Source organism: Trifolium pratense, linkage group LG4 (assembly GCF_020283565.1).
Source record: "Trifolium pratense cultivar HEN17-A07 linkage group LG4, ARS_RC_1.1, whole genome shotgun sequence".
NCBI lineage: Eukaryota > Viridiplantae > Streptophyta > Magnoliopsida > Fabales > Fabaceae > Trifolium > Trifolium pratense.
Window position 1 is genome coordinate 5939346 of NC_060062.1, and position 15628 is coordinate 5954973.

At 35.5% G+C, this 15628-nt stretch overlaps 2 protein-coding genes across 2 annotated transcripts; both read left to right on the plus strand.

Annotated features, from left to right (window-relative positions):
* The first annotated feature begins 288 nt into the window (after positions 1-288).
* LOC123924025 (protein SCAR2-like) lies at positions 289-8362 on the plus strand. Its single transcript, XM_045976790.1, has 9 exons — positions 289-788; positions 2211-2374; positions 2530-2653; positions 2761-2890; positions 3255-3316; positions 3412-7309; positions 7398-7484; positions 7577-7681; positions 7774-8362. Exons 1-9 carry the CDS (start codon positions 634-636, stop codon positions 7825-7827), a joined length of 4779 nt encoding a protein of 1592 aa, XP_045832746.1. The 5' UTR covers positions 289-633; the 3' UTR covers positions 7828-8362.
* Positions 8363-10394: 2032 nt separating this feature from the next.
* LOC123923319 (solute carrier family 40 member 2-like) lies at positions 10395-15628 on the plus strand. Its single transcript, XM_045976007.1, has 8 exons — positions 10395-10571; positions 11134-11284; positions 11930-12126; positions 12730-13215; positions 13769-13940; positions 14116-14253; positions 14358-14468; positions 14993-15628. Exons 1-8 carry the CDS (start codon positions 10450-10452, stop codon positions 15167-15169), a joined length of 1554 nt encoding a protein of 517 aa, XP_045831963.1. The 5' UTR covers positions 10395-10449; the 3' UTR covers positions 15170-15628.

Consider the following 15628-nt stretch of genomic DNA (forward strand, 5'->3'; position numbering starts at 1 on the left):
ATTCCGTTATACTTGTATATAGCCAACCATATTAGCTTCACATGAAAGAGTTTTTTTTAATGCTAAAAACTCATCAGTCAGCTCGGCCCTTTTCCTATTCAGCCTTGAATAGGTAAGTTTATCCTTCATCAATTATTATTGCTGGTGTTAATATTTGATCATTTGCATAATTGCATCATACATATCATTGATAAAAAAAAAAAACTTTTAATGACACATACTGTAAATTTCTCTAATTAACAACCATGTAAACATTTTTTTTATAACGAAGGAGTATTTAAAAAAGTTAAATATATGATGCTTCTTAGCTCTTACTACTTAAATCCGTGTCCCCGCATCCGTCACTCTCTTCACGTCTGTCATAATGTGACTCTCGCTGACACCGACCACCGTATATTCATTAATTCCTTTTCATTTTTTATTTTAAATTAAATTAATAATAACCACTTTCTCTCTCTTCTCTGTACATTTATTATAAAACATTTTCTTTCTCTCTCTTCCATGGTGGAACACGGTGGAGCCAAACTCACCGGAACTACAAGAAAGAAGATCGGAAACCAGAAACTCAAATTCACAAAACTATCACTAAATCTAGTGTCTATCAATTGCTGAATTCGTATCTCAAGAATCAAAATGCCACTCTCCAAGTACCTTATAAGGAACGAGTTCAGTTTAGCGGATCCCGAACTTTACCGTGCTGCTGACAAAGATGATCCTGAAGCTCTTCTTGAAGCTGTTGCTATGGCTGGACTCGTCGGACTTCTACGTCAGCTCGGTGACCTTGCTGAGTCAGTTTTCTTTATCTCTTTGTTTTTGGAATTATTGATTCTGATTTGAGTAATTTCGCTATTAGTTTGGTTTTGTTTAGTTGAATTAGTGGTGAATTTAGAAAAGGATAGGAAAATCTTTTTGAGGATTTTGCTGGATGTGTTTAGTTTGGCTTTGTTTGCTTAATTGCTGGATTTAGTAACTGTTTGGTTGAATTTGGAATTGGAGGAATATATAGATGCTAAATTTGCGGATGATTGTTAAGTTGTTACTTTTATTTGATTAATTGATTGATTTTTGTTTCTAATTTTGTGCTTTTTATTGAGCAATTGAACTTTGTATGAGTAGACTTTTGAAGGGAAAACATAACTCAGTTGGTAGAGATATTGCAATATGCAGGGGTCAGGGTTCGAACCTGGGATTCCCCGGTTATTTACCTTAAGGGGTGAGATTTTGACCACTAGACTAGTTCACAAAAAAAAAGTGTTTTGAACGGGAAACAACAAATTAAATGAAGAAAATGACTGGTTGTATTGCACAAATTTGATTGGTCTTGATTTCCTTGACTGATTATTGACTTAAGTTTAAATCTTGAAATAACAAAGTTCGTGATAGGTGTAAGGTAGAGTTTCATCAATATCAAAAGTGGATTGTTGGAAAAGTATGTTTTGTGTTTAATGTTATGAGTATTTGCTGAAATAGATAAAGAGATGATGTGATTCAGGGACCATTTTGTAATTGGCTAATATTGCATTACATGTTAATTAGATTTTTGTATTGGAGTGTGTATTGAAGGCTTACCCTTTCTGGCTTAATCTAGTTTTTTTTTTTTTTGATTAAAACTTGGTATCCGGCCTTAGGCTTAATCTAGTGAATTCAGTTGAAGTAATTCAAAGAGGAAATGTATGTACCTTGCAGGCATTGTGAGTGTTGTGGTATTTTGTACGTTTAGTTTGTTTCTAAGAAGTTAGTCTTAATTTGCTGAAGTTATTTTCTTCTGTGTTTAGTGCCAACAATTTTCACCCTGATCTTGAGGTTTGTTTTTTTAAATTAGAATTTTAAAAGTCACTAGGTGCTTAAGTTCTCTTAGGCACCATGAAGTTTTGTTAGTTGAAGGTGTATTCTAGGAAATGTAGGGACCAATGAGGATGTAGAGGGGTAACCGGATACTTTGTATTCTAATAAGTGAGGGAGGGGGACGGTTAGAGTAGTTACGAATTTAGGGCCAGTATAGAACTATAGATCTGACTGTATGGATGGAAAATTCATTCTTTCGACGTTCTAATGACTGTTTTGCATTTGGAGAGGGGACTTCTCCCTTGGCAGAGATTAATAACAGTTTTTTGTCTGATTCTCTTCCATCTACCTTTATTTCTATCAATTGTTTTCTTAATTCTAGAGGATCTATCAAGTTCCCTTCATTTATCTTCTCATTCTGATAGGTTTGCTGCTGAGATCTTCCATGATTTACATGAAGAAGTAATGGCTACTGCTGCAAGAGGCCACAGTCTTACTGCTCGTGTTAAACAGCTTGAGTCTGAAGTTCCTTCACTTGAAAAGGCCTTTTTCTCTCAAACTCATCATTCATCATTCTTTACTAATGGAGGTTAGATCACTCATGCAGAGCTACACTGTATGCTATTGGGGTTTTCCATCATGATTTGAATACTGTTTATGTTGTGAAATGATGTAATTTTGGTTTAAGTTGTAACGTGTAATGGTGACTTTCTAGTTTAAACATTATTTCTTATTGCAATGCAGGGATTGATTGGCATCCCAATCTTCAGTCTGAACAAAATCTCGTTACTCGTGGAAACTTTCCTCGAATGATAATGGATTCATATGAAGAATGCCGTGGTCCCCCAAGGCTGTTCCTTCTGGACAAGTATGTTGGTCAGATTCATCAGATATATATGATTTCAACATAAATGGAAAATAATTCTGTGATAGATGTTTGAAAAGTTTTCTTTTTGGCTTTTGCCTTCTTTAAAGGTTTGATGTGGCTGGGGCTGGGGCATGTCTGAAACGTTATACTGATCCATCGTTCTTTAAGATGGAGTCAACTTCATCTGTAAGAGCCACAGTACAAGTCCACAAGGAAAAGAGGATTCGTAAAGTCAAGGTACACGATTTTCTATTCTAACTTTTATCGATATGGTTTTCTACTGAAAAACTTTTTAAATGCATGATCCTAATGACCTTTATGTTGTGTGATATTGGCTGGGATTTTCCTGAAAATTTTTAAACTATAATTGAAATCTAATTATGTCAATTATGAGGTCTTGACTGTGCCTTTCATACATATGTGTATTATGACCATATGTGCTACAAGCAAACTAGTGTTTTGGTGCTTCTTTTTCTTGCTCATTCTAGGGTTGCAATACGGCAATACCCATGTATTCTCTTTAGAAAAACAATCCCACACAATTGGATATTGACTATTTTTGCAACTTTGATTATATAATAATTATTTCTTTCATTTCCAGCACAAGAAAGGAGCACGAGTGAGGGATAATGAAGCTCCTAATGCTGTACCTACACATTCAAAGTAAGCTCCATTTGGTTGGTGGTGCACTCATATATTTAACTGCTCAGCTCTTTAAATTTTTGATTGGTGGCTAAATTTAATTTCCACTGGTGCAGATTACATCAGCTTCTTCTTGAGGAACGTATTGAGAATGGTTATAGTAATCCAGCGCGCCTAGTGAAGTTGAAGAGAAGACAATTGAATGGACCAGCTGTTGAAACAAAAGCTGGGAAAAGTTACATGGAGAAATTTCTAGAAACTCCTTCACCTGATCCTAAAATGATTTATGAAACTTCAATCTTTCCGCTGCTCGTGAAACCGTCATCAGATGATTCTAGCGAAGCAGGGATTAGAATTCTTGAAATCAGTAGCATCCGTCCTTTGAAAAAATCAATCGGAGATAAAAACACATGTTCATATTCATCCCCTAATGAGCAGGAATTTGAACTAAATCAATTTCCAGAAGAGGTTGGTGAGACAAATGGAGATCTTGTGATGGTGAAAGAACAAATCCCAGTGGGTGTAGGAGATGAAAAGCCTTTTAATGATGTCAAGGTGTCTGATGAAACAGAATTGGCAATCAATGAACAAAAGAAAATAGATGGCAGCTTAGATAGGTACCATTCTGATGATGTGACTAGTGAGGTTGACAACTACATGGATGCTTTAACTACCATGGAGTCAGAATTGGAAACCGATGATGAGTATAAACCTAAGAAAAGCTTGAGTGTTCGAAAGGTAAGAAATACTAATAATAAAAAACGTCAACTACAAGCTCAGTTTTCAGATTCTCGGTCATTGGCAGACTCATCAACATCTGATGACAATAGCTCATTCAAACATCAGAGAAATGAGGATATTGAAGTAAAATCTCGGTTATCAGATTCTCACTCAACTGGAACCTCCTCAACATCAGAAAATAATAGCTCATTCAGGGGATACGAAGATGAGCACGTGGAACTGCAAGCTCACTTTTCAGATTCTCAATCTATTGGAAACTCCTCTACGTCAGATTTAAATAGTTCTTCCAAGAAAAGCAAATCTTATGTCCCTCATTATGGACCAGAAATTGAAGGCACACCATCCAACCAGCTTCCTAAAATTGTTGAATTTCAAAACACAGACAGTAGAAAGTTTGTCATGCGTGATGATGCACGTGTTCATGATGAAGAGGTTTCTGACTCTGGGAAAACATATTCTGATTTGTTGACTTCAAGAAAGGTGTCGTGTTCTGATCTTGAACCTACCAAACCAGGGATACTACCTGCAGCGACCCAGTCAGATGAGACCGTTTCTGACAAAGTTGAACTTAATATAAGATTAGGCAATGATGTGGACAGAACATGTCTTGTAGAATCTGTTGCTTCCAAACCTTCATCTCCTTCCCTAATAAAAGATGATACTTTCCCGGTGGATTCTTCTGATAAAATTTCATCGGACAACTTGGTTGATGATGATCCACATATTCGTTCTCGTGATCTGTTACAAGTTTCTAATGATTCACAAGAAGATTCCCTTTGCCCATCCATTGAAGAGTTAGACTTGAATTCAGGTCTTAATGCGGTGCTTGATCGTCAAGGCTCAAAAGATGAGGATTGTATTAATATTGCACCCCAACTTAATCCAACTGCTGTGAAGGTTCCTCCAGTGAGTTTCTTTACTGGCGAGCTAACTTCTGGTTTAACTCAAAGTAATCCACAGGGTGAACAAGACTCAACCGAAATTGAAGTTTCGTTCTCTGATCGTCAATCAAACTATGGAAATATACCAAAAACGGTGCATGGTGATGAAATAATTGGATCCTGCAGCAGTGTTGATCCAGTTGAAGGTGATGATGGTCATTTTAAAAATCCACCTTCTCCTTATAATCATGTGATGGTAAATGATGATCTCAGTGAAATTCTTGAGTCGAAAGATGTCCCTGCTTCTTCAAATTCTTATCAGACGGAATGCAGTGACGTTGAACTGACTCATATTTCCATGGCCACGAATACAGAGACGAGCAAGAATCAATTGGCACCATCGTTAGATACAACATCATCCGATATCATATATTCTCCAATGAGTAATGTTACAAAACTTGAAGAATCTCTTTCTACTTTTGCAAATTCAAATGAGAAAGAGACGGAAGTCCACGAGGAAGTTGCTAGAGAATCTTCCACAGAGCTAGAGGGACAGAAGATTGCGGGTCATCCAGAAATTGTTTCTGCAGATGTACAAATGAATCTGAACAAATCGCTGCCCTGTGATATTCAAGATTTGGAAAATAATATTGAAAACTCATCTCCTAGGGAGCAAATCCAACAGAGTGCTGTTTTGGATGATGTGAAAATGGGGCCTGACTTTTCTGGGTTTGACACTCCACAGTCAGAATCTATGAGTTGTGGCCAGAATGATCTTTTACAGAATGGCAGAGATAGTTTTTCATCACCACCTTATAATAAGTTGGAGTCTCAAAATTATTTAGAGCCCCACTTACCATCTCAAGTTGGTGAACAGGATGGAGAGTTTCCGCTCAAATATGAGGAAAACTTTGCCTCTGAGAAATCTCAGCAGATGCAGATATATCAATTGGAGCAAGAAGGCACTCATGCTACTTCTGAATCTGTTTCAGAAAACCCTGCAGATGAATCATCATCATCATTTTATTCTTCACCACAGTCATCTGGCTTGGAGATTAATCCTACACAATATGTCATGGATCCATTGAAGCCTCTTCCTGACCTCTTTCCCAAGACAACTGAAGACAAACTTGATGAGATGCCACCTATGCCTCCTCTACCTCCTATGCAATGGAGAATGGGCAAGGTTCAACATACTTCCCAAGATTCGCATGAGGAGTTAAAAGTGCATCAGCCTTCTGTCCAATCAATGCAGCCAATTATGCCCGATAAGAAGTCTCAGTTTGGTTTTCCAGCTTCTGTTGGAGAGACCTTATTTCATCAGAATCCATTTTTGCCTGTCATGGCTTTGGGAAGTGATAAGCTCCAACATTCTTCTGGGTTTTCTGTGGGTGTTTCAGGGCATCCTGTTGCTGTACCTTTTCAGTTTCCTATCATGGTTGATGACACAACCGGACAGTATAATTACGTAGTGCTGGACGGAAGCCAGATTCAGAACCCCTTTTTATCACTGCCCATGGTACCTACAGCTGTGCATCCACCACGTGGTTACATTGTTCCTTCTGAGGGAGAAATGGCACAGAATTCAAACCCATATGCACCAACACTACCTGCTGCATTTACTGTATCTGGACATCATTCCACGTTTCCACAAATGGAACCATTTCAATATCCAAGTCAATTAATGACAGAGACTAGTGCAGATGATAAAACACTTGAGCAGCCTATAGATAATGTAGTATCTAGGGATGGGCCTCCAAACAATCATGTTATTGCATCTGAGGGAGAATTGGTACATAATTCAAACTCGTTCCTTCCAATACCACCTGCCGAATGTGCTAATTCGGGACATGATTCCATCTCTCCTATAGAAACTCAATCTCCTAGTCAATTAACGGCAGAGACTAGTTCAGATGATACAACACTTCTGCAGCATATGAGTAATGTTGTATCTATGGACAGGCCTACACACAGTCACATTGTCACTCCTGAGGAAGAAATGGTACAAAGTTCTAATCCGTGCCCTACTATATCATCTGCTGAATCTGCTGTTTCTGAACATGATTCCATCTCTCCACAAGAAAAACCAACTCAACCTCCAAGTCAGTTACCAGCGGAGACTAGTTCGGAAGTTAAACCCCCTAATCATTCTGTAAGTAATGCAGAAGGGGCACAGGGACAATTGGGTATTTCACTCATGTTGCCACCAAATATGGAGAGTGTGGATCCCAATCAGAGTTTCCGGCTCTTTGAGGGGGAAATGTCGTCATGGGATCCATCTGGTCAAACATCAGATTTTGAGAGTGAAAGGACAAATGTGAAATCAAAACACAAAATTCCTCGTCCTCGAAATCCTCTGATTGATGCTGTTGCTGCTCACGACAAAAGCAAGGTAAGTCAGTGTCCTACTTTTATATGACTTGGAATCACTTTTTGATGTCTTAATTCTTGCATAATACTTTTCCTTTTAACCACTGCAGCTTAGGAGGGCTACTGAACGGGTTATGCCTGAAATAGGACCAAAGGTAGATGAAAGAGATTCATGGTTAGAACAGATAAGAACAAAGGTTCGAACTTACAGCTTGTTTCTTTTTACTGATTTTACCCATTTTGTTTTCAAAGAATTCTTGTATTTAATATTACTTTGTGGCTCTCGCAGTCCTTCAACTTGAAGCCTGCTGTGGCCACACGACCTAGAACTCAAGGTCCAAAAACAAATATGAAGCTTGCTGCTATCTTGGAGAAAGCTAATTCAATTCGCCAGGTTTCTCCCTCTTTCTCTGTTTATTATTTTTGGTTACCACTCTTGATATATCCTTTTTCTTCAGGGTCAACTAACCTTGCTTATTGAAATAGGCTCTGGCTGGAAGTGATGAAGATGATGACGCGGACAGTTGGAGTGATTCTTGAATTTACTCTGGAAGGTGTTATCGGCTGGTAGATATTTTGATATTCTGGTTCCGTCTTTGAACCAAGAAATCTCCATGAAGTCATATTCTAGTTCTTGTATGACATCAATTAGATCCTCCTCTTGGTTCTCTTTCTTCACATATTTATGCATGAACATTGGTCCTAGCGTGCAAATTAGCATCAATGCAGGTCCGTTTTGGGAGGTGAATTCACTTCACTTGAGACAGATAAGGCGCAGCGTGCAAGCACTGTACCAGTCCAAATTCAATCCATCAACAAATAACCACATGTATACCGTTCATATATTATAAGCAAATGTATATTTGTATTTGTCATGAATATCCAAATTTTGAAATTCTGTAATTTAGTGTTTCGTGCTAGTTGCCCCAGATATTGTAGTTCATCTGTGTGTCCAGTGTAGCAAAATCATTATAGTGTACAGTTTCTATCGTTACCTATGTTCATTTATACACTCTTTATGAGTACTGTTCATTGCATAATATATTAGATTAATCCCAAATGACTAGTTTTTTTTTTATTGTATTTTATCAATTCCGCAACGTTGAAATTAAATCAAATATACACTACTGAAGTTAAATTGGTAAATAATATTTTTTTAAAAAAATTAACAATTAGTAGCAGATTAAATTAACAAAAAATATATTTTATACCCCTTTTACTAATATTACTACCACAACATAAATTATTTTGAAGCTCCCTATTTTTGAAGGCCCTATATTATATCCCATGTGACACATGTATAGGGGCCTATCCTAATAGTTATAATTAATACATTTTAAATGTGTTAATAATTTTATATCTGGGTTCAAAATTCAAATCAAATAGCTATAGCTGTATTTACGGTGCATTCAATCAAGACTTGATACCCTATTATTTCCTTTAAAATATTCAAACTGTTAAGTAAAGCAACAAAATAATAAAAGGCAGCATTTGCAGCTCTTCTCTGGTCCCTTTGTTTACCATGCATGCCTCTTCCCAGATTGGGGAGACAGTTTAGGATCTCTTTGTTGGCATTTATTCAATTCTTACGCTGTCCTTCCATATTTGTCTAAGATTCATGTAATTAGTCAGCGAAACTTTTGTTTAATAGCCCATCAATCACTTATTATTTTACACTTGATCAATTAAATTGATTTTTATTCAAGCTAATTTTTATACAAACTTACTCCCTCCGGTCCTTATTATAAGGAACAATTTGGAAAAAACACGCATACCAAGAAACCTTATCTTTCTTAATAAAAATTCTAAAATTTTACAATCTATTCCAAAACTAACCTTGGTGTATTAATTTATCCTTAGGGAATATATCACTCTAATTAATGCATAACTTTGAAATGGATACAATTTAATAAGGGTAAAAATGGAATTGTAAGAATAAATTTAATGATTGTTTCTTATAAAAAGGACCAAATTTTTTTTCCAAATTGTTCCTTATAAAAAGGACCGGAGGGAGTATTAACTTGTTTTTATGAAAAAATGACATTTAAGAGAAAACCTAAGTTTAAATGACGTAAACATCGTCTTATAGTAATACGATGTAGGTGAACAATATGTCCTATGTTGGAGGACAAACCTTTAGTGAACAACCATAATCCAGTTCACAAACACAAAATTAGCTGATGATATGAGCCCCACATATATACATTTAATAGTTTGAAAACCTCGATGAGAAAGGAGACATCAATACGATTTTAATATTCATTTTCACATCTAGCGTGGATTTTGTTGAGTCTTAGTAATTCATAACTGTCGTTTGTTAGTTTTAAAAGTTAGTTTGTTAGTTACAACAACTTGTGGATGAGTTAGTTACTTGAAGTATTGTTACTTGTCTCACAAGCAAGTGTGTGTAGCTACTATAAATAAACTTGTAATGTGTGTTTCAATGCTTAATGAATTTCACATTACCATAGAATAAATGTTGTGTAAAAAAATATTAAATGTAATAATTTTATTTAAAATTATTCTAATTAATTTAAACTACTTTAGTAAATAATAAATATTTATTAATTAATATGGTGGTTGACCGGAGAGGCCTTCGATGGCGGACCTACGGCGGCGCTACTGCAGGGCGGTGACGGTGGTCAGTACAAAATTAATTACTTGATCACGGGTGAGTAGCTCTAGTAATTAATCCTTCCTTAATAGACCATAAATAATGCCACTTCCTCCCAAACATCTTGTGCCTTACCATCCACAAAAATAATTATAGGTCAAAAACACAATTACGTGAAGTGTATATTTACACGTTAACTAATGACATAAACTGCACGTTAGTTAGTTATTATGAATTTAAGATAACCATTGTAACCAATGAAATAGTTTCATCTCAATGTTGAATACTAACGCACCAGCGTTTATAATTATATTATTTTTTTAAATTAGTATTGATATGTTCTGCGAGCTTAGTTCATTTGGCAGAACATTATATTATCTGCCTAAAAGTGATATTTTTAGCCATTAGGCTACTTAAGAGAAAACAAATTATTATGGTTGTTGACGTGTTAATAAAATCTATATTATTGATTGTGAATTTGTGATGCTGATAGTATTAAATACAAGTCAAAACTAGTGAGGGGAAGAATCTTGAATTCTTGATATGAAATGGACGAAAAAGAAATTTTGAGAGAGAGTGTGTTATCCCAAGAACGAGAATTTCCTTATTCTTCGTCTTCTCTGATCACTTATTTGTACATTGCTCACTTTTTAGCTAGATGGGGTTCCAGGTTCTTCAATTTCATTCCTCTTTTCCTTTTATTTCACTGCCACTAAATTTTAACTTTTGTCCCTTTTCTATTTTTTATTATCGAAAACATTCTCTATATTCTTTAATTTCTTAAGCAAAATGGGTGAATTCAAATGATTGATTTTGTTTGAAATCAGAAATTTGTATGTGGAAACAACCTATGAAGCACAGACAACAACCTATGAAGCACAGACACCTAACACTGACACGCTACACTGATGATAATTTGAAGAAGAAAAAAAAAACATAATTTAATGTAATAATATTTGTATTGTCGGTATTAGTGTCTGTATTAGTGTCTGGCACCGACACCGTGGACAGTGGAACATGCCTAATTCGAGAAGTGTATGTGCTTCATCGTAACGACTATAAACTAGTATTATATAATGTGTTTGTTACTATGACCTCTGTTAAAATAATGGATCAATTACATCACATTATAGACATGCATGTTACTTTGACAGAAATTGGTTACATCACTGTTTGTTTTGGCTTGAGATTTTTATGATCATTGTTGTAAATTATTTTATTTTTGTGTTCAGAATGTGGGAATTCTCTGTTGGTTTATATATGATCAGTATTTGGCCAGACTCACTGCTATATGCAGCAATCTATGGTGCTGTTGAATCTGCTTCCATTGCATTGTTTGGTCCCATAATTGGAACTTGGGTTGATAAATTGACTTATCAAAAGGTGTGGTCCCAAATATAGTGTTATTTAACATCTAAAGTTAATTTTATAAATTATTACAGGATAATATAGATATATCATTGAATTAGTCGAGGTTTTAAATTGCGGTTAAAGTCACTGCTGCGTTTCAATCCTTGATAGAATTTGAGTCAAATGTGACTCGGGGTAGCATTGAGGTCACAAAGACATGAATTATCTTGAAGTTGTGACCTCTTTTTAAAACCTTGAACTATTTATCTTTCACTAGTGTACCATAAAGGAATAGAAAGTTCCTCAAATAGAGAAAATGAATATCTAACACATTTTGTGATTGATAAATCCATGAACCTAAAATAGTACTTGAGATCTTTACTGTTGTACTGTTCTTCTCAAAAGTCCTGGGATCTTGTATTGATAGGTTGCTTTTATGCTTGGTTAATATATGCCATTTATGTCAAGAGAAATGATTTTCTGATATCAATGTTTTGATGTTAAATACGATGTCATTTGGTTTTTATGTGTATAGATATGGACAAAGTTTAAAGATAACAAAAATGTAGTTATATATGTGACTTTAGTTGTTTCAAATTGCTTAAAATAATACCTTTGTTAATAGTTGTTATGAATATGACTTTTATTGAAGTAAAACCCTTCATTTTTAATTGGCAGGTTTTGAAATTGTGGTTGGTGACACAAAATCTCTCTTTTATTATTGCCGGTGCCACTGTAGTTACCTTACTTGTCTACTCATCTTTGAAGTTTGCAAATTTTCCAGTTTTCTTATTTCTTGTGGTGATAATCAATATCTGTGGTGGCATTGGAGTACTTTCAACTCTTGCCGGTACTATCCTGATAGAAAGAGAATGGTAACATATTCTAAGCTTTAATGAAAATTGATTAATATCATTAGCTAGAAAAGAAAATGTACGTAGCAATAGTGATTAATATCATGGTTGTCTTTCTATCTATCAATGTTGAGTATGACTCATAGTTACTGATAAATGGGCAGGCCGCTCGAGCGAAGCCTGTAATATTTAAATACAAGTTGTACTATGTAAATCCTAAGCTTGATTAGTACAAAGTTACTGCAGCCACACTGCAGTGGAGAGATAGGCAAATTTGGCAAAACTCTGCCGTGTGTTCTTTGTATCCATATTTCGTATCTTTTTACTTTTGAAGTTTCTCCAACCCCTCTCCCTTAAACCCTCTCCACCTCCACCTTGACCACCTCCTCCAACCGGCTCACACCTAGGCCGGCCGATTTGTGTACTCTCACAAACTCACACTAATGTTTCATAGTATAATAACTTCTTAAAGGAAACCGTATTATGTGAAACAGATTAATTTATATGTGCTGATAGTGTAACTTACAGATGCATCTAATTAAATACTTTTTTACACATGCATGTGAAATGTCGAGTTAAAATTATAGGAAAGTTATCATAGAAAAGTATGCTTTTAATGAGCAGGTTGTTAGTTATATCGGAAGGTCAATCACCGGAGCTGTTGACAAAGATGAATTCGGTTACGAGACGCATTGATCTAACCTGCAAGCTTCTTGCGCCGGTTATAACTGGTTTCATAATAAGCTTTGTATCCCTTAAAGCATCAGCTATAACTCTAGCACTTTGGAATAGTGTTTCTGTTTGGGTCGAGTATTGGCTTTTTACATCTGTGTATAATGGAATTCCAGCGTTGTGTCAAAGTAGCCAAAGGAGAGTGGAAAGGCTTTCATCACAAAGTGATCTAGAAAGGAACAATTCAACTTCTGAGGGAGATAGTTTGCTTAATGTTACAGGTGATGATAACTCAGAATTGATAGATGGAAAAAGCGGGACAAAATTGTCTGAGTGGATTTCAAAAATCTCTTATGTTGATGCTTGGAGAGTTTATTTGCAGCAAGAAGTTGTCCTTCCTGGACTAGCTTTGGCTTTGCTTTTTTTCACTGTACTCAGGTGTGATGCTATTTGAGTTTATCTATTAACATAAGCACTTGTGAAACTATTTGGGAGAGTTTATGAAAACAGCTTATAACATGTCTATAAACTGTTTTCAGCTTATTTCCATAAGCTCTTCAGGATAGCTGAGGAAAACAGCTTATAGCTTATATGAGGACAAAATGACTTTATTTTAATTTTACCATTCGTTATAGAAATATCCTATAAATAAGTACATATATGATATGCATTTAATTAAGTTTTTTCTCTAAACAAGACCCTAGTCTGAAATTAGCCTTTTTCCCTAATTCTTAAAGTGTCAACTTTATTCATTTTTTCCCCTTTAAAATGTTGTTAGGATTATAGAAGAAAGGGAAATTAGAGTAGTTAAAGTAGTTAAGAGTTGTTATTGAAGCTAGTTAGTTGAAGTTGTTATCGAGAGTGCGATACTAGAGACTTGTGTTTTGGTGTCCTAAATATATGTCTGTGGATCTTCAGAAACATGTCTTAAGTTTCGTTGATGTAAGTTAGAAATGAATCATAACTGATAAAATTCCAATTACTTGCTCAGCTTTGGAACTTTGATGACAGCCACCTTAGAATGGGAAGGTATACCTGCATATGTTATTGGAATAGCACGAGGAATAAGCGCTGTAATTGGAATAGCGGCAACAGTTTTATATCCTGTGCTACAGCATCATATATCAGCTATTAGAACTGGACTTTGGTCTATCTGGTCTCAGGTACAAACTCACAAAATGAATTTAAATTGCATAAGTGACATGTTATGCAAGATTCTAAAAAATGCCGCAATATCAAAGTTTTTGATGTCAATGCGACCGTAATTTAAAACTTTGGTTATGTGTTCTAGTCAATTATGCAAAAATATTTACACGTTTATGTATGATTTTGATGCAGTGGACATGCCTACTCCCTTGTTTAGTTGCAATGTGGATCCAAAATGGCATTTTATCATCATATATTTTGATGGGAAGTGTCTCAATATCTCGGCTCGGACTGTGGATGTTTGACTTATCTGTACTTCAGCAAATGCAGGCAAGAAATAACCCTTAATGGCTCATGATGAATCAAAGTTCTGATTCTTCATAGTTTTTTTTTTACCCTTATCTGATTATTTTTATTTCAATTTTCTTGAATAGAACCTTGTTCCCGAATCGGATCGTTTGATTGTTGGAGGTGTTCAGAATTCACTTCAGTCATTTATGGATTTATTGGCCTATGTTATGGGAATCATAATATCTGATCCACAGGTGAGCTTAAAAACTAATAATATTCTCTTCCAACCCAAATATGTATATTACCTTGGTGAAGTTCGCTATATCGATCAATAGACATCAATCGAATCTGCCACACATTAAATAAACAAATAATCTATTAAGAGATTAATTTTGATACACTGTCAATATAAAATATTACACTGTCAACCAATCAAAAATCATCCTTCTATGACTTTAAAGGTAGATATAATTAATGATCCGATATCTTTACATCGACATTGTATATCTATAAAATCCGTCTATTTACCTCTAAATCCTTTTTAATGGTTTGACCTATAGTTGTCATTTGATTCTCTATACCTCTAACTTTGTTCTATTCTCCATCTAATGAACTCTTCTTACCGAGCTTTTCTACACATGTCCAAACCACCTAGCACGAGATCCTACCATCTTTTCTAAATGAGGGCAACCTCGACTTTACTTGTATTTTCAATCTTATATCCTGTAAAAATATTGCTATAGCCTTGAATCTGATCCTGTTATCTTAATCTGCTCAGGAGTTTTGGAAGTTGAGTTTATTATCATTTCTGGGAGTCACATTAGCTGCATTCCTCTACTGCATCCACGTGTTCCGTGTACGGAAGCATATCTTTCACTTTGACAAACTATATGGTGTAATTTTTCTACATCAGCATCGTAAGTTGGGGGCCGAACCAACGCAAGTTGAGGCCTAAAAAACTAGACGAGGTCTCAAAGTAAACAAATCATAAGAGAAGTTTCTGTGCCATTTTTGTTGGACATCAGAGTGAAGGTGAAACCATAAAATCAGTGGGCAGCGTATAGGAGGCTGAGTATAAGGTGGCCCGAGGGTTCTAAAGTAAGGGTTTGTCTCGCCTTATGCTAGAGTCGCCGCCACTGTGGTGAAGCCGGATTCTTGTTTTCACTTTTCATACCATTTGGGTGAGTTAATATCTACACAATGGTAAAGGAATGATAGGCTTTAGGATTAAATTTTTAATTTTGGATAGTCATCTTGCTTTTTAGACTTAATTAAGACCATTCTTTTCTGCATAAGATCAAATGCCCCTTCTGAGTCAGATTGCTCCTAGAAATGCATTTTTCTTTTATGTTGAGAGTTAAAAGCATTTGAATTATTATGATTGGTAAGATCTATCAATTTGAGTATTGTTAAA